Source organism: Bombus pyrosoma, linkage group LG7, assembly GCF_014825855.1.
Source record: "Bombus pyrosoma isolate SC7728 linkage group LG7, ASM1482585v1, whole genome shotgun sequence".
Lineage (NCBI taxonomy): Eukaryota > Metazoa > Arthropoda > Insecta > Hymenoptera > Apidae > Bombus > Bombus pyrosoma.
The window spans coordinates 18,868,727-18,888,339 of NC_057776.1; the positions used below are offsets into that span (position 1 = coordinate 18,868,727).

Genomic DNA, 19,613 nt, shown 5'->3' on the forward strand with positions numbered 1-19,613 from the left:
GATGTTGAGGATGAGTTTGATATGTCCGTCAGGTCATCGCGATCTTACTGTACACGAGATGTTTGTCCATAGCTGGCGGAACACGTGGCGAAACACATGGAGAACACATCCGAGGTACTTTTTCATCGCCACCACGAACTGTTAAAACCCTTTTCTATTTCTACTCTATCTTTCTTCTTCGATCTCCTTGTATATGTAACATTTGAACTGTCGTATCGAAACCGCTTGCTTTTATTCGCGTACGTTTTTATTATTATCAAGGAGGAAGGAATTAAATAAACGACAAGAGAAAATACCAAACAGACAAACAATTTCCAGATTAGAAATTTCTTTGTACACGAAGATTAATTTTTTAACGCGCGAGTAAAAATTTAAGTACGCAAATAGAAAGAATAGCGGTTGATTAGCCAGTAGTTTCTTGAATACTGTTCTACAATGATTACTTGTAAATACCGCCTCTTCTCGAGTTCTGGATCATTAGTAAAATTTAGAATTTTCTCAGATTACTTAGGATTTAAATAAATTAACCGAAAGAAACGCACAAAATTCTACTTGCTGATGTAGTAAAATATTTGGCATTGTTCTGACACGATGCTTGATTTCGAACAAATATCGTAAAGTAGCTTCTACGGTTGATAATGATATCAAGAAGCATCAGTACGGTGCTATTAGAAATACTTTTGATTCTATTCCGCGTACATGAAACATTTTACGAGATCAAAGGGAAAATTGTTTCTTTATGAAGGAAATATTCCGACTGAGAAACAGCTCAACGAAATAACGATCTACAGGTGTTCTTTGACAAATTGTAATTAATTAATTAATTAATTAATACAGACAGCCTACTGTCTACACTGTATGTAGTTCTCAATGAAGTTTTTGATGTTCATAAGTGTAGTTTGCTATTTTTGAAAAGGAACTGCGATGGAAGTGGAATCGAATCGACAGCGTATTGAAATCGAAACAAATTTTTCTTAGTTCTAGAACAATCGTGCTTTTTGCAATTTGATAGGATTAAAGCCTTATGGTCTATTTATTTATAACATTATATGATACATTTTATTTCTTATTAGTTTCAATGTCAAGATTCGGCGAAGCGTATCGTCTAATTCGATTATCAATTTTTACATACGATCAGGAGTTTCATATTAATTAATTACGTTTTCTATCGCATACGTTATTGATATAAAGAACGATATAGAGTATAACTATTTACTGCGGAAAGTAAATAGTTTTGTTCGAGCGTGTATGTACGACCCAATATTTTATGCATTTGAACAAGTAATATACCGTGTAGGTACGTGAATACGCAATCCCAATGAAATCAAAGCCACATAAATTTATTAAATGTTCCACGAATAGAATATATGTATCGAAATCATATTTTGTAAAAGAATAAAATACCCGAAGCTAACTAAAAATACGAAACCAGATTACGAAAGGTTCGATGATTCAAAGATTAAAAAATTCAAAGATTCGTAAGTCTACGAATACGAATTTTTTGGAATGGAAAAATTTAATTTTCGAAAATTCGAAACAATTTTTTACAACCAATATAACGTGAAATACGAGGGAAAGTTCAATAACCCTGAAAAGAAAAGTAAACGCAATTATCCCAAGTCTTGATACTCTAATTTCCTGACGGTTCACGAGGGAAAAAGTGGATCTAGGACGGATGAAAGAGGGTTGTCCGGCTGATTCGTTGCCACTTCCATTGGCGCGCGAACGTGCTGACGTAAAGCACGTAATTTCTCACCGTATCTTTCACGGGACGCCGGAGACGCGAAGGGCCACACCGTGATGCATGACGTTGCTTTCCATTGGCAGCTCTTTTATTTCCAGCCGAGGTGCACGCGTTTCTCTTTTATCAAAGGAATACCACTTGCTTGTTAAACACGTCACACGCTCCGCATGAATCTTCCGCGTAATTTGCCGGACACCGCATAGGAAATATACATCGAACCCGATGCATGCGCTCGCCAAACGTTACCGTATTATTAATGAGGTAGAATTTGCGAACAAATAGAAACGTAGCTTCGATGGTTCGAGAATTTTAGACAGTGAAATTTTTCTGGTTACGCTTGGCCTCCTGTGTTTCTGTAAATTGATTTTATTTTATCGATTGATTTTACTTAGCGTCTACCACATACATACGGAGAAATTAAAATTCATCGTGTTTTCGACGAATTTCGTTGGAATCGAAACTTTTAATTTCGAGTTTGAATCGTTGGAGCGAGAGAAGTTTAAGTTTCTCCTTTTAATTTTCATTCGGTGAACAAGGAAATAATTGATAATGCGTAAGATTGTTTTACAAATGACGAAATTTGTAATTTTTTATTTCGATCGACTTTAGACTGTTGATTATTGATTTTGGGAGTCAACTGAGCGATTGTTTCCTTTGCCAATTGTTAACAATAGGAACACGTCGATCACATTATTTTCTTTTAAGAAGATATAACGCAGTAAAATTAGGAACAGTTACTGACCTATTAAAATACAATGTTGCTCATTAAACATCGAGTATAAACGGATCAATATTGCGGTTTTAATTTAGAGAATATTCGGTATATCGACGCGAAGCATATATATTTCTGCTTATATAAAGAATCTATATAAACACCATTGTTGTAACATTTTCGAATTTTTACAATCGGATTCACCAAGAATTTAAATCAGAAATAATATTAATTCCATTTTTACATCTACAATTCATATCATATGATACTCACGTATCATTTGCATATCTACTTTAATATTTCTCTCTTCTGTAATATTCGTTGACTATTTCGTGCATCTTCTCGCCACCTTATTGCCAAACACATACAAATTATAAAAAGGGAAAGAGAAACGAAAGCCATTGGAAAGGCAAGCGAGGTCTTATCGAACGCGTCAATCTCGCGTATCTTCCAACGAAATTCAGAAGAAAACGGAACGATCGGTAGGAATATACTTAGTTTACTCGTAGTCACAGGATATCAAGCACGCAAATCGATCTTTTTTTTTTTTTTTCTTGCACCTCCAACGATGTGCTTCCCGCGCACAGCCACTTAAACGTCCCTGTCGAGTCCCCGTTAACCTATCTCTCTGTAGGGTGTCCACCACTTTTACGCAAGTTTCCAAAACGTTTAGACGCTTCGATACAATTTCACCAACTTTGTCAAACCCAAGGGAAATCCTGTAACTTTCTGTACTTGAGCCGTTGCCTTATGAATCTCTCCTACGATTAGGCGCCAATGTGTGTGTCTACTAAACGTCCTCAACTTTGAAAATTAAATCTATTTCGCAGACAGAAATTGAGAAAATATAGATGTTTATAAATCATTCGTTTATTGCTGTTCATGGATCTCGAATTTTAGAAATTTTAGCTGCATCTTGGATAAATAGGAAATTGTACCCCTTTCAATCGAATTAACGGTGATGTTGAAATGCGGATAATGAAATAGCGAGAACCAATTATTCTATCTTTGCTATGAAAAATAAGTTCATTTTTTGTAAAATTGTATTCCTGTTGGAAATAAACTCCGTCTCGACTCTGTGAGAAAATTGCGTTCTTGTTAATTGAGTTAGTAGTAATGGGGAAATATGAGGCCTTGAAGGAGCAGCAATTATTTTGTACATTGCTTATCAACCTCGGGAAATAATTTCGTCTTTTCAAAGAAAGTGTTATCTCTATTGATATGTTAATAATGGGAATTGTTCGACCGAATAGCTAAAATCGATTATTTTATCTTTACTTTGAAAATCCAAGTTGATCTTGTGTATAGGAAATTGTACTCTTGTTAGTGGATCAACAATGACGGAGAGATTTGTAAGCGGCTGTTGAAATAACGAATGCGATTCGTTTAATAATTGTGTGTAATTTTTATACAGTCACGGATAGAGTTTCCGTTGAAAATTGGACGAATATTTTAGAACGGAAATAAGGAGGGTAAAAATTTGGTAAAAAATCGGAGATCGTGCTTATCCTAAATGAGTGGTATACCAGGTAAGCTCCGAAGCTCAGACGACTATTCCCACTTTGTCTTCGTTATCGTAATACGGAACGTTTACTAACGTCAAGTTCTAAGTGAGAAATATGTACTTTACTTTTTCACGCAATTTCATTTTTACTACGCTTTACTCTACTTTATTACGGAAAACCTACGCTTTTTTACAAAGTTTCTGCAACAGCGACTCGGCTGAGATTCCTTAACTGAATATTGCTATTCTGCGGTTAATTTTCATCGATTAGTTAATTAATTAAATTCCATTGTCGTATATCGTTCCGTTCTAACAATCAATTCATTGCCTCAAATGCTAAAAACATGGCTAGGTTTCTTCGGTTTTAATTATACGACAGCGTCGTAACGGTAAATTTATTCGTTGAACGTTAAATCTGAAGCGTTTGAAAAATATCAAGAAGAAAAGTCAAGCGAGTCAGAATATTTCTCAAAGTAATATATTCCATTGGAATAATCAATTCATCGGACTTTATCGGGTTTACAACAAATATGTAGAACAGCGTAAGCGTAAAATTACAGTATCAGATTTAACTCGTTTAAGTTGTACTATACATTGTTCCAACTAAGACAAGAACTCGATACTTGAAGAGAGAAACTCAATACGTACTTCAAGGCAGCGGGTTAATTATTCTACCTTTCTGATGAAAGACGTTTACTTCCTTTGCAAATACGTTTCATCGACGATCAACTGACGCGCCGTGTAATAAACGAGTTATCATGGGATTCCAGCAATTTCGAAAGTTATCAAGTGTTCGACGTACACTGGGGTTTGTACTTACCCGTAATTGAAAGGATCAAATCTCCAAATCACGTTGCCGGGGAATTTGCATATATTTTGCGGGCGAATCAACCGCGTTTCCGGAAAATACGTGACATTTGACATGTGTAGAAAATTAATTGCTTCTTATACGATGATTGAAATGGCAAGGAACGATTCTGCTTTGACTTACCGAGTCATAAGTTATTTGAAGATATATATATAAGTAATTTTTGAAACGACTGTACAGGACTTGGTTTGGGATAATTAATTTTCGAAAGAACGTCTAGGTACACGTTTCTATTTATGCAGCCTCGAAAAGGTTTCGGGAGATTTTATTGGCAAAAGTGATTAATTTTTGAATAATCTACCGGCTATTGTGTTTGTTAGTAAATTCTCTGCTACTATGATTTTATTTCTTAAACTAAATTCTCCTAAAGTATAGTTACATAACGATTACTTTATCAAGATACTATCAAGACTCTATCGAAATTGTATAATCTGTGAACAACGTTTAAACGTTCTTAATTACATTTAAAGAGATCTTTCCTTCAAAAATAATTGTTATTAGAAATCGCGTGGCAAAGAAACTTGCGTAAAAAGTAAAAAGTGGTGGAAATACGAAAAGACTTCCGAAGCATTGGTAGAATCAGACGTTTGTCCCTTGTTCTTCGACTTCATCGGAAGAAATGTATTTGATAGATGCAAAACGAACTCGGAGCCAGGGTTACCACAGCTTGTCTTCAACTTCACGGTCAAAACGCGGACGAAGAGTACGTGCTACCACCTGGAGCGGAGATTGGAACGCCAATGTTCGAATTATACTTGGCTCTGCAGGATTTCATAACGTAACTATCAATCAATTAATTATATTGGAAGACTAAAAGTAAAAATATACTGTGCAGTCCGGAAAATATCAAACTGAAGAATAAACTATTTCTCAAACTAAATATAATGCAAAATTTGTACTTATGGCCGTTAGAGATAGAGATAAGCTGTTGGAATTCTTACTAGCTTTCAAGTAATTTATTACGACGAGACATTTGTAACATTAAATATTCGGAAATCGATGGAATTAAATTAGACGATTAAATGACTCTGCAACTTTTTAAATCGAAGAGAAAATTGAATGTTTAATTGCGAGGCTCTAATATTAAGGCACTATTGAAATTCTTCATCGATGGGATTTCTGACAAAAGGTTTCGATAAAAAATGATTTTCTTTAAGGAAAATGTCATATTTTTAGCATGAAGGAGAACCTGCCGCAGTCCGACCATAAAACTTTGGCAATTTGTAAGTATTACGAGTGGTTCAGACCAGCTGTCGATAAATGGTTGGATCTGGCTAAATTGAAGGCGATTCAACGGGTACGAAAATCGACTGAACTTGATCGGATCTGTACCGCTGAATACATTGTGAAACATAGTACCTCCGCCATTGATGTTACAGCTTGCTTCTATCAGGTACGTTAGAGAAAGAAACAAAACGGGATATTTAAGTTGACAATCGTGTGAATCAGCTTCTTAAAACGAAGGATATATAGGTATAATTGAAAAACTCACAATGTTCGTAGATCAAAGAATTTTGGAAGAAATTGGCTTGGCCGGATCTTCCTGGATCGTACAATTTAGTTCTGAAAGTTGTCGATGTAAGTATAAATTTAACATACCAAGACATACTTAGAGGATTTAGACAAACATTAAATTCACCTTCTCTGAGATGTATTCTTCTGTTACAGGCTATATGTAGCTCAGCAGCTTATTACGCTGAGATAACACACCAAAAATTGGCTGATAGTGGTTATTACGAGGACCAGACGCCATATAAGACATCAGACGAGGTAATCGCTGAGGTAGAGACCGCTTCGCATTAGTATGACACGACACTGCTTTGCAAGCATAGACATAGTAATATCAGAAACACTTTGTCACCATGACCAAGATTAAATGTTCAACTCTGCTCTATAGAATATAAAACGCAAATACATAAGCAAATGAATGGCAATATTTTAGAGCAACTCGCAATAGATAGCAAAGAGAAGGCAATCAAATATAACGCTGCACGTCTGAAAGCTGAAACGATATAACGCTGAAGCTTTTCTCTATATATTCTTGATAGATCTTTCTATGAATTTTTCTAAATATATTTATCCATAGAAAAGTTTATTCATCTTAAAAATTATTACGATTCAATAAAAATATTAGATTATATGATATATACTGTTGTTAATAATTTATCTCGATCAAATTAAATAGGAAATGCAACTCCAAACAAAAGTTCATGAAAACGATATATTACTACTAAATAGTTATAATTATAATATGTTACTACTGAATCGATCTTCATCGATGGATTCAATGATTCGAAACTATATTCGTAGATGTGCGTGGCTATCAACGGCTTGGAGTACGTCCGACGTTGGCTTCTGAATTTAGGAGAGGAGTTACTCGTGGAAAAAGTTCTAACAGCCTTGGAGTGTCAAGCTGGTGATTCTGCGCGAATGCAGTGGAGGACCGCTTTGACGTCACCGCTGGAACAGGCACCAGGACAAATGTTGCTGTTCATAAACCAGATCGTTTCAAGGATCGGCACGAAGGTCAGCATTGCGAGCAAAGAATACAAACCAAATGACTGAAAATGTTTTTTTTTTTTTTTAATAAACAAGTTACATCCGTTCACTGAGATTACTATTTCTTTTCAATACCAAAAGAATAGAAAAAAATAAGTGTCTTTAAAAGATCACTTCATTCTCATTTCCCACGCGAAAGATCGCAAAATATGCGCGAAAATCAATATTTACGTCACGCGGTCGAAACAATGGATAATTGATACAAAAAGCAAACTTTATTCTTCTGACAAATTTAAAATAGACATTTTTTTTTGTGAATGAATTAAAAATCGAGGACCAATTAAGAATTAATTTTACTACATTTAATATTATAATATCAAATAAATAGAGTCATAATTGAGAAATATCTTGATGTACAGATGAGACCACCATTGAAGAAGGCGATGTTCCATCTGGCTTGGTCACCGGACAGTTTGCCCACTTGGGAGGCTATCGCGCCGTTGCTCGAGTATTTAGACATGCACCTGGTGGTGCTAAACTCGGCTCTGCTTACAGTGAACTTCAATCGAGTTCTTCAAGACATCTGGGAAGTGGTGCTGGCTGAACTGAGCAACCAAATGGACGGAAACGCGGGTGTAAGCAGAATCTTAACGCTATCTCGTGACGAATAAGCATAAAATAATATTTTTATACATTTATGAAAAGTTTGATGGCGCGAGAAATATCCGAAAGAAATATTTAAAATATCCATAATATTTAATAAAAATGAATCAATTTTCTACTTAGGCTTCATCGTTTTAATTATATTCAGAATTTGCATACATATCCCGTACTCTTACGATAAAGTATTTAAGTATGTCGTTTGATACTGATGCCTTTAGCATCGTCACCAATCGTTGTGTAACTGAAAACGATGAAGAAAGCATTGTTATTGGTTTGATTTGTTAAAAAATCTGTTTTTCTATAGGATAAACCAGCGATGTTTTACGAAAGGCTTCACGAGGCGCTGGACTTATTGGCGACGTTCTTCCACGAGGATGATAAAGGTTTACCATTTGAAACACTTAAATGTCAGAGTTTCCTGAATGTTGAGGAACGGCTTCAGTATCACAAAATGGATACGACATTCTTGATCGACCGATTTTATCGACAACGACTTCAGGTTATTATGTGATCTGGTTTTCCCTTTTCTTTGTATCGCAAAGCTGTAATCGAAGTTAAACGCGTTTAGTATAGTTGCATGATTTTTTTAACTGTAAAGTGACGACTCTGATCTTCTTAGGACCAACTAAACACCGTGTCTTCTGAATATGGCGTTTTAACGGTGAGAGCGTATCTAAATCACGATTCTCTGTGCGTGGAAGTTATAAACGCCAGAGACGTGATACCATTAGATCCAAATGGTTACAGCGATCCCTTCGTGATAATCGAATTGCTGCCACGAAGAGTCTTCGAGCATTGCGCCGAGCAGCACACCAACGTCAAGAAGAAAACTCTGAACCCTATGTTCGACGAATGTTTCGAATTGTAAGCAACGAAGAACAAATTTCTAACATCGAATGCAAAGATTTAACTACGTGCATACGTTGATCATGCTTTAATATAGTATTTGAAGATTTACGAATACTCGGAAACGTACAGACCTGCGTAAGAGACGATTAGAGGTCTTGAAATTTCAATAATGTTCTTACAATAAGAAATAACTTGGAAGAGTTGTGCCGTAAAGCACACCAATAACTGTCGGTATTACTGGTAGTTTTGTAAAACTTAAATTATTGAATTATTTCGAATTATGCCAATAAGAAGTTGATTCTTTCGTTCGATCGTAACATTTCAAAGTAATCAGATCGATATTTTCTCTATCGGTTGATCATCGCGATCACTCGGTGTATATTTTTATGCCGTCGACTCTACAAACTCTACTCTGTCGTTAGCTCCGTGAGCGTGGAGCAGTGTCGAAGTCCAAACGCCATGGTGCTGTTCACCGTAATGGACCACGATGTGCTCACAGCGAATGACTTCGCTGGTGAAGCGTTCTTGGGGCTCAGCACGATACCCGGTGTTACCGACTCGAATGCCAGCATAGACAATTTCCACGGCCTCAAGCACACCGAGTTACCCCTGATGCATCAGAAGAATCGAAGTGAGTTCGATGAACGTACTACATGAAATCTTCTCCTTCTTATTCGATTCATTTTCATCTATTTTCTCTGAAAGAGGAAACTTCGTAACAGACGAGGGAGAAGTAAAAATATTATACGTAGGGACTTTTATTTTACTGAAATATTCGATACTGGTTTATATTCCTTGTTATTTCGATATTCTTATATTGTAATATCGTTATACGGAGTACGATAATATTGTTATTTAATATTGTTTATATCGTATTCGATGCTCTAGGGTAGCTGGATACGATAATTGAATTTGTTGCGAAACTTCATCAAACGCTAATATGATTTCCACGACGTTGAAACAGTAAACGAATTTCATAACAATCTCGTCAGGCGCAACGTAATTTTGATAAAATGTTTCTCTAAAAATATCCATTTGGAAGAGTTAGCGAACGTTTTAGCAGACTCTTACAATTCGAAATTGATCAGAACTCTCGCGCTGTTCCATCTTTATAATCAGAGATATCGCAAAGGTGGTTGGGAAAATCAAAATATTCGAGACTCTTCGTTATGATAAGTTTGGTTGTTCTAAAGTTAAGAATTTCTCTCTTCCATCTTTCTCGTACATCGCATACGAGCTATTGACGGACGTTTATAAGTCTTCGCACGGTACAATACACAAAGAGACAGATTCAGTAAAGATCTTCGATCGATGTAAAATCTACAATTGGTCTTTTCGTTTCTAGATCATCCGATTCTACAAATTCTGGAGACGAGAGTCGGCGACAAGATGGCCCTGGATTTCGTGAAGAAGCAGAAGCAACGGTTCGCCTCGACGTAAGACGGGTTCGCAACCGGAAACGAGGTAGCGCCGCGAAAAACGAGGAATGTCGCCGTTGATACGTCGTTGATGCGCGACTATTGTTTCGAATATCCGCACTCGATGGGGAAGAAACAAGGAGAAATGAGAAAAAGTGAAAAGAAAATAAAAAGCTGAAAAACGAAAAATCAAAATCCATCCCCGCGGGAAGCAAGTCGACTCTCTTCTCGAGGTTTATAGCCTTGAAATTCGTCAGATCTTTCTCAGTGTAAATCGTGTTGAATATAATCGGTGTTGGTAACTAACGAAGTTAACTAAACGAAGAGTAATACTGTTATTAAAAAAAAAAAAAAGGAAACATTGAGGATTAAGAAAAAAAAATCGAAAATCGAGGAGAGACCATTGAAAAACAGAGAACATATATATATAAATATATATATATATTATCAGAACTATTTTTGTGTGGAGAGGAGAAGAATCGAATTGCAGGAGAAGCGTATAAAAAAGGAAGGAAAATATTTAAAAAAATAAAAACAAAAAAAATCGTTTAAATTTATCAGCCTGATGTATCTAAAGATAAATGTTAAAAACAAAAAAAAAAAAAGGAACAAAATGCTACCGTCGAGACCGTCGAAACTCGAAGCAATGCTAAACGGCCGTGGCACATAGACGCAACGTTCAAACCGAAAACTCATTTTTCGAAACTGAAAACAGCGTCATTAAAAGAAGATAAATTAGGGAGAATGAGGATTTATTTCGAACCTCGGTACGTCCATCGATCGTAATTGAAAGAAAGTGACTCCTTTTTCCCTTGCATATAAAAATGCCGATAATAGATGGAAGAATGAACGAAATAATTAAATATATAAATCTATATATATATATACGTATACATTAAAGTATAAAGTATTGAAGTAACGAAATGATCACCGCCGATTCGCATCGCTTCGACAATTAAAGAATCAATCCCACAGAGAGTCGATATACGATATTTTTCTTACTCGTCATTGGCTAAACGTATCTCTTTCTATCTTTCCACCGCCGTCGTTTCTCACTTCTCGATCCAAATATACTTGCAGCGATATTTTCTTCTGATCTCGCGTGGCGCGATCCATCGAATCCTTTCGTCGAATCTCGCGCCACGGATTTCGATCGACGTTTACAAAAGCGAAACGATATATGCAAAATAAAATAAGAGAGAAAAAAAGAAAAAGCATGCGAATGAGAATGGAATTTACAAGAGGAATACGAAAAAGGAAAAAAAAAAACGAAAAAAAAAAGAAAAGGAAGTAAATGAAAATTCGTAGATGAACGATAATCCTGCGCTCGTGTTGCACCGTGTTGCGTATTGCATAAGATTGTACGCGGAAAAATATAAAAAAAAACACACACACACACATACACACACGTTACACGCATGTATAATGAATTTAATCGAATAATTAAGAATACCAAGCGAAAGTGTCTAACCCCTTGCGTATCTGTGTCCCGCACACAGGGATTCAGTGTTTGATTTTGCTCGTACAATCTGAAATCTTTCTACAGCTCTTTTCCGATCTCCTCGACACGGCGCGTGTGTCGTGTTTCTAAATCGAATCGATCGATTCGACGAAATTGGACGAGTATCAGACGAAAGAACGTATAATATATGTAGTTGAACGAGTTTGAATCTCATTGGACTTTCTCGTGGATAGTTTGCGAGTTTTTAAAAAATCTCGATCGAGGAAAGGAAAGCGGAACGTTAATGACGTTAACGGAAAGGGAAAGTTTATTGAAACGGGGAAATTATAGAGGAAATTGAATGGATAATCGAAGGAAATCGGCGACCAATAACGTAGATAGAACAGTCGGAGTAGGTAATTTCGAGGGAAAAGGCGAACGATTAAAAAAAAAACGCACACTCGTCAATTTTTCTATTGCACGATTTATTCACGCGCGTCTCGTTTGCGTCTACATACACACGTACGTACGTACACACGCGAGAATAAAACAACTAAATAAATACAAAAAAAAAAAAAAAAATATTAGAATAAAAAGAAAGAAAAACGAAAAAAATGAGAAACTGGAGGAGAAGATCGACAACACACCTTTGTATTTCACACACGCCTTCGGAGAGAAATTATAAAAAACAATATGTGAAAAACGAATTTAGGGAAAATTATTTAAAAAAGGAAAATCAAGACAAAGAGAAACGGAAGAAGAAGAAACGATGATCTCTCGAAATGTCGTCTGTCCGATCCTCGGTATAATCTCGTGCATCGAATCCAATCGAACTCTATTTGCTTTTTCAACCTTTTACAATCACCAGAAACGTATGTACGATTTGTCTTGTATCGTAAGACGAATAAATTAATATAAATGTACGGAAACACTGCGGTCTTATTTGATTTATCATTATCTTTTCTTTTTTACGTGTGTAATGTCCTTCTTTTATTTTCATTTTCTAAGAGGGAAGTTTATATTTCCTTCTTTGTGCTTCTTATCACGGAGATGTGGTATTTGAAACGAATAATTCAAAGTACGTGGAAGAAGATGACACCGTAATGTTTAAATCTAAAGATGAAATTGCCTTTAAAGAATTCTGAGGTACGAGATCGTGTCCAAATGAAAGAAATTAACAACGATAAATATCGGCATTAAATTTAGAAAAATATCTGCTTTACATTTTTCTACGCATACGTGTAAAAATTCTACAAAATTTCTTTTCTTACATCTTAAAAATAATACACATATATAGTAAAGATTATACAAATAAAGCGTCTTAGTAAATTATCAATCAGAAACTGCAAAAAATGAAAAGTACAATTAAAAAGGATCTACAAACGTGTCAACACATCATTGTACGGTATTTTACTCGACTGATTTCTGAGTTTGCAGAGGACTATCAAGCTTTTGCGACACGTTCGCGCATTCTTCTGCCCGTATAATTAATTCACCGTCTAATTTTTCCAACGTCGGTAAACGTCTGGCGACTTCCAATCTCCAGTTCTCCACCTAAAAACCCACTCTGTGAAATATTATTGCGATCAATCAAATTGTTGAAACATATCTTTATTTAAGTATTTCTTTCGTCCGGTGAATACAACACTTTAAGAAATCCACAAATTACTTCATACAGAACATTTGAATATAACATTTTAAAGCGTAAATGCATGAAATTTCTACATTTATCAAAACTCAGGCTTCCAAATAAAAGGCGCGTATCTCTTACTTGGCAAACATATCTCAACGTTTCGCCAACTATCTTCATCAAAATTCAAAGAACACGCTGGTATGAAACGTCGGGATATGTCTTTCAAGAAGACGTGTCTTACATCTGGAAACCTGAATTTTGACAATTATGTAACGTCAGGAGCTGTCATATCGTTTGCTCGCACAAAGTCGAACTAACGTTATTACTGAAATTTTAAAAGTCACAAGTTGTTTCTCGTAATAATTTATCTCGTGTAACGTAACATTTGACTCGTACAACAAATTTTGTTAATGGGACAAACGAAACTTTGGAATTAAGTTTGGCAAATTACAAAGCACTCCTGTAGTTTTGCTGTTTAACATAAAAATTTAAGATTGCCAATAAAGACATCTACGATCTATAATTTATAATTTGCGATTTCGATGCTGATAATATCATCGTTTATTAAATTATTGTTCAAACAAGACTCTTGTTATAGAATCACGAATCACGAAAAACATCTTTTTATCAACTGCTTTTATTAACAACATAACATTTAACGTAACATTCTTTCTCTTAATAACGTTGAATAGAAGATAAGAAGATTTTGAGGTATTTTTACAAATGCAGCAAGATTAAGCTAAAGATGAAGATGACACAAATAAAGCTACCTCTAAGCTCTCGTACAATGGATTTCCAACGAATACGAGATCCTGAAGATTGGTAAGTTCCTGAAGTTTGTTAAATTCGGTCCACTCCCTAACCAAATTATTCGACATGTAGACAACACGCAGATTCCTCATCGCGTTGATTCCCTTCATTTTCTCGATCAAATTGTACGAAATCCAAAGTTCCTCCAGAGTGTCGCCTAATGCTTCTAAGCCAGCGAATCCTTTTATCAAGTTACGTCCTAACGAGAGGATCCTTAGGTTCTTCAGTGTTCCGATTCCTACGCCAATTCGAACAATTTCAAAATCCTTTTACCTTCTACTTACACGATTTATGTAATTTTGAAATCCCTGAAAATTAATCGAAGAATAATTTGCCAAAGCTGCTGCTAACATTTTACCATAAATTATTCGAGTCTGTGATAAAAGTTGAATGTTTAATCTTTTTTTAATCTTTTTCCCGCGCTGACTTAATCCTTCCTTCCTGTTCTTATTAGTATTGTAGTAAAACATTCTCTGTTAAAAGATATAAATTCACTTCCAGTAATATAATAATATTTTAATGTAAATATGAGTTTGCACAGAGGTATTTCGATCGAATATAATTAAAACAGGAAATCTCTTATAAATTTAAAAAGGAGATAAAAATGCATAATATCTGGGAGAAACGTGAATTCTGAGATATAGAAAAACCTAGAGAACGCTCGGTAAGGACGATGTTTTGCACGATAGTACGCGTTGTCTATAATTCATTTATAATCGAGTCAGATAGAATGGCATTAAACGAGCTATAATTAAACGTCAATTAAGGAAATCCAGCAGCTGGTACGATCCATTTCTCGTGACCCGCTACGTAATTCCATTTACGCGAGATTATTTTGCACAGTTGAACGACTTTATTCGTTAATCCCGCGCGTTCATCACGATGACAGATCCACGCGAATCTACTGATTCCGAATCCTCCATGATATATCATCTTAATATCACCGTCGCGTCAAGCTTCTCGAGTGATGTATTGTGATTTCAAAAAAAAAAAAAAGAAAAAAAAAGGAAGAAAAAAGAACAGCAGCACAAGTCGAGAGAAGAGTTTACCATTCGCTCGAGATAAAAGTGACGACGACATAGCGTTGAGACAAAACGTTTGCGTGTAATTAAACGCGAATTTGTTGACTGAGGAGTATCATAGATGACAAAATATCGATGTTTTGAAATTTTTGTGCTTCGTATTGCAAACGAATAATATGAAATATAACGTGGTAAATTTGATAAAATTCTCTAACCGTGTTCCCTGAATTTATAAATACCGACATCGAAATTGTATTTGTTATAAATAAACGAATAATTGAAGAAATAATAATATCGAATAAATAGATAGTGATATTATTATAGACAACGCATAATCATTAGAAGACTGGAAATTCATATTTTTATAAAAGCAAATGAAAAAGATAGTATCCAAGCAGAAATATGTTTTACCTGCTAAACATTTTAACAGGTGTTAAACTTTGCATATTTCATTTACACTTGTATATTAAACACATTCTGCACATTTTTTTATTTTTTTAACTACTCTCATAGGAAGAAGACTAAAAAGAAAACATCCCACTGACCTCACTGAAGAAATAAAATAGTCAAACTCGAAGATGGTATCCCACTGGGGGTAACGCTCCACGTGTTATTTAGCAATTAAGCTAGAAAAATTTACAGAATGTCCAGCTGGACAAATCGTAAAGTGCAAATTAATAAAAAAAAATTATTTTTGAACTTTTAAATTTCCCGCAAATTCATGAAAGTCACGATACGATAATTAGTAACAGGAGAGAATAAAAATAGTTGTCATATATATGTAATATTAAATGCGTCATATAAAAGAACCATAAAAAATTGTATCTACCCGCAATCTTCTCGATCATGTTCGTCGAGAGCGAGAGCTTCTCGCAATTGATCAAAACCGCTAAAGCGTTGTCCATTTTTTCTATGGGAGGCCATTGGAAGCTCAGAATTACCTCCTTCGCGGTGGAAGCTTCCTGCTTGTTCTCTTCCTCCCAAAGTCGAATAGCTTCTTTGCAGGTGGTTGGCTTTATGGTAGTCATACTTTTCTTCGTTCATCAGCGAGTTTGATCAATTTTTCGCAAAAGCCGTTAGTTTCTGCCTTAAAGGAAACTCTGTTGAAATAAACGAGCACGAATCGAACAGGGCTGTTTCAGCAAATACCACGTGAGTAAATAAAAGCGAGAAATATACGTATACGCAAGGTGAAGCATATTCGACAGAACGAGCTTTTTGTTTAATTAAAGGACGAAGGGAAACAATGGCGGGAGAAGCTTAAAAATACTTCTTTTATCCTTTTTATTTAATTTTTTAATTAACTTCGACCATTCAGTACAATATTTTTAATCTTTCCCTTTTCTTGTTAACGTTTCCAATTTTGCTCGTTTTATCCGTTTCTTTTCTTGTGCAATCTTCTTCTTAATTGAACCAACCTGTTTATTTCTACGAAGGTGAATACTTTTAAGAATACTTTGCGGGAAAATATTCAGCTGAGTTATCTGGCGAACGAATACCACGCGAGATACTAAAAATTCTTTAATAAGTCGCGTGCTTCAGTCCTGTGTCTAAGATGTCTCGGTTGGTCACCAAGGTATCATAAGCGTTTCATAAACTGCTTCGTTCGTTTTCTCAATGAAATTTCAAGTGTCGCCACACATATTACGATCTACTATTAGTAGCCTCTCGTACATCTTCTTTTTTAATAAATGTAAAATGCATGTACTTTATACTTTCTTTAAATAATCCTACTACATAACAGGATCTTCTTGAAACTCATACTCAAACTTTTATTAAAAATTGTAAAACGTTTCAAGAAATTTTTTAGTCTTGCGTTTAAAATATAAAATATGAGAAAGGCAACGAAACAGTTTTCTCGAGAATAACACAGATAATTATTTGAAAAAAGAAGATATCAATTAGGTAAGTAGCCGCTGTAATTGATGCTGAAATAGGCGAGTAAACGATGAAAAAGCTATTATAATATCATTTCTCGCGATTCTTTTAAAAAGCAAATATCAAAGCTACGCTAAAGAACAAAGGGTAGCAGTGTCTCTTTCGTTTTATTTTCTTTCCATCGTTTATTTCATACGCCTATCTGCTATTTATAATTTACCTGAAAATGAAAACTTTCGACGATACCATTAATTTTCCACCGAAATATCTCCCGTGGTCAAGCAATCGGTACACGTTCCCATTAAAAGGTTCCACGTATTAGCACATAAATTTTCAAACGACTCTGTTCACGCATGTCAGTGGTGGGCAAAAATTCCAATTCGAATCTCCTGACCACGGTAAACTTAAAATTTTTCCTCGATCGTGTTCGACGTTATCACTCGGTCACGTTTCGCGGTGCAATTTCGAAGGATGCGCGAAACATTTTTCTTCAAAATTTGACGGAATATCGTTTGTTATCGTTTATCCGAGCTTTCGAGGTTACAAGAATTCGACATTCGTTTTGACTCGTGGCAAACTGCCACGACTGGAGCCTGGTAATATCTGGCACCAATCAAAATAATCGATGCTCATGGACGCATGCGTCTGGCTGCCGTTATTTATCAACCAAGCGTCCCAATAAGATTTACGACGATATTAACATGGAAAAAGTACAGGTCTCGAGATCCGACTTGGACCGTGTGCATTCGTTACCGAAGCCGAAAAGTTCAGGGCTCTCGTTAAAATCGATCTCGAGATCGCATCGATTCCAGGAGATAATAACGAGTTTAGAACTTGTAGACCTTCGACAAATATGTTGGAAGTTTCAAATGAATTTCCAGCGTACGGGGATACATACAGATGTAGAATTTCTACGAAGAAACTGTGAAATTGATTTTTTGGCAAATTAAAAATAGCTAAAGGAGTATCAGATAAAGAAAGATACGCAAATGTCAGAATTTATTTCTTTTACGATTTTTAACTTAAAACGTGTTATACCTTGCCGTGGTACGTAGTTGGAACCATATTGTTCAAATCCATTTAAAAACTATGAGAATCTAAATATATGAAAGTTATTGTTACGAACTGACGTATGCCGGATAGTTTATAAACGAAGAGCTTTTTACTTCTAGGATTATCGAGACGCGACCTTCTTCTCGTTTATGGAGATGCATAATTTGTAACCCTTTATCCTGAAAACAAATTTACGAACCTGGATACCTCTTTGTCTTCATGCCTATAAAATATCCAGTAGAAACCACGAACTTGGTACTTGTTGATGGTAAAAGATGCAAGGGAATAACAAGGAACAAGAAGAGAAAAGACAAATTGCACGAAGAATTCTCGATATTGTAGTATGTTTATCATCGTCGAGGTGGAACGAAAGATACGACGAAACGACGATCGAAGGAAAAGTTTTGAGGAGAACAAATGTCAAATAGCGGGAAACGTGAATGAGAGAAGACGCGGCGGATTTTGAATGCCGCTGCTCCATCGTCATCAAAGTGCAATAAAAGATCGAACGATAGATAGCACAACGTAAAGGAGCAACGAATAGGAGGAGTAATTTGGAAGTTGGGGAAAAACGGAAAGTTCGAAGGAAGAGACACGTGTGAAACTTTTGCACATCGCTACTTTATTGCCATCGAAACAGAATAAAAGGTTACTGACACTAAAGAATACAACGAAAACGACAACGACAGAGATGACTATATTAAAAATACGAAAAAAATACGAATGAAAAGACACATGGAGGATTTGAAGTGTCGCTTCTTTATTATCACCGAAGTACAATAATCCCTCGGGATTAGAGCCATTCGTTTCCATCTGGATGACAGGTAGTCTTACATTAAAATATAGCGCAGAAAAGACGCGTGGCCGAGTCCAAGAATTCGCCTGGTTTCTCATTTCCGTTGCCTTTGCTCAAAAAGCGTCGCGACCACCTAATCGTATCCCTATCAGCCGAAGAGAGATGGCAGTATTGTCACGTCACGCACCACTCATACAACGAACAGACAACGACGATAACGTTTTTCATTGTTCGCTTACTCGAAGTAACATCGATAAATTCACCTTGGCAACAGCTAATCGGTAGACATCGAGCGGGTGTATCGTCGAAAACCGGAAGTCGATATCTTCGAAACGATTATGCACCTCTAGGTTCGAAATTATTTCCCCTTTCGACGACAAACTATCGTGCTTTTGGCTTTTCGGGATCAGTCGTGTTAGGCGCTACGCTTTTGCGCGAACATTTCGTGGACGTTGCGGAAGCCGGCATCCGAAGGCACAACGCGATTGATGCCAAAAAACCAGAAGGATAACGTCCATCAACCATCGTGAAAGCTTAAAATCTAAAGAAAATGTTATTTTTCTCGTCTTATTTCGTGTTTCCCCTTGTTTAACTATTGTTTCGTTACTTTCTTTCATTATCATTCTCACTCTTTGAGATGTTGTTACAAGGTCCATAGGAGATTTAGAGATACGAGCTTCGTTACGTCTTCTCTCGACTTCGAATAGAACGTCGAAGAGGAGA

General features: G+C 35.9%; 2 protein-coding genes across 7 annotated transcripts in view; one reads left to right on the plus strand and one right to left on the minus strand.

The window, feature by feature from the left end:
* The window catches only part of LOC122569065 (BAI1-associated protein 3), a 123,860-nt gene extending 111,233 nt beyond the window's left edge, over nucleotides 1-12,627 (plus strand). The window contains exons 17-27 of one of the 3 annotated variants that reach the window (XM_043729528.1): nucleotides 73-114; nucleotides 5,461-5,606; nucleotides 6,005-6,221; nucleotides 6,332-6,406; nucleotides 6,497-6,610; nucleotides 7,139-7,354; nucleotides 7,747-7,962; nucleotides 8,295-8,489; nucleotides 8,610-8,854; nucleotides 9,262-9,470; nucleotides 10,185-12,627. In XM_043729528.1, coding sequence (XP_043585463.1) covers nucleotides 73-114; nucleotides 5,461-5,606; nucleotides 6,005-6,221; nucleotides 6,332-6,406; nucleotides 6,497-6,610; nucleotides 7,139-7,354; nucleotides 7,747-7,962; nucleotides 8,295-8,489; nucleotides 8,610-8,854; nucleotides 9,262-9,470; nucleotides 10,185-10,279 — 1,770 coding nt within the window. In that variant the 3' untranslated portion in view covers nucleotides 10,280-12,627. The remainder of the gene's footprint in view (nucleotides 1-72; nucleotides 115-5,460; nucleotides 5,607-6,004; nucleotides 6,222-6,331; nucleotides 6,407-6,496; nucleotides 6,611-7,138; nucleotides 7,355-7,746; nucleotides 7,963-8,294; nucleotides 8,490-8,609; nucleotides 8,855-9,261; nucleotides 9,471-10,184) is intronic. The other 2 variants (XM_043729529.1, XM_043729530.1) reach the window with 2 other exon arrangements.
* Nucleotides 12,628-12,982: 355 nt separating this feature from the next.
* Nucleotides 12,983-19,553, minus strand: LOC122568936 (dynein axonemal light chain 1-like). 4 transcript variants are annotated; one of them, XM_043729260.1, is made up of 4 exons: nucleotides 17,262-19,553; nucleotides 15,993-16,246; nucleotides 14,102-14,379; nucleotides 12,983-13,252 (listed from the first exon to the last, which is right to left on the minus strand). In XM_043729260.1, the coding sequence occupies exons 2-4, from the start codon at nucleotides 16,189-16,191 to the stop codon at nucleotides 13,109-13,111; spliced, it is 621 nt and encodes a 206-aa protein (XP_043585195.1). In that variant the 5' UTR covers nucleotides 16,192-16,246; nucleotides 17,262-19,553; the 3' UTR covers nucleotides 12,983-13,108. The 4 variants fall into 4 exon arrangements, with proteins under 4 accessions (XP_043585195.1, XP_043585196.1, XP_043585194.1 ...); XM_043729261.1 differs by having other exon boundaries at nucleotides 15,993-16,250; XM_043729259.1 differs by having other exon boundaries at nucleotides 15,993-16,263.
* Between the last annotated feature and the right edge of the window lie 60 nt (nucleotides 19,554-19,613).

Excerpts from the sequence above, each read along its gene's own strand:
- LOC122568936 (XM_043729260.1), bottom strand. The coding sequence starts at position 16,191 with ATGACTACCATAAAGCCAACCACCTGCAAAGAAGCTATTCGACTTTGG. Across the intron at positions 14,380-15,992 it reads CATGATCGAGAAGATTGCGG|GAATCGGAACACTGAAGAAC; the intron begins GTAGATACAATT and ends GAATTGGCGTAG. Across the intron at positions 13,253-14,101 it reads CATTGTACGAGAGCTTAGAG|GTGGAGAACTGGAGATTGGA; the intron begins GTAGCTTTATTT and ends GTGGGTTTTTAG.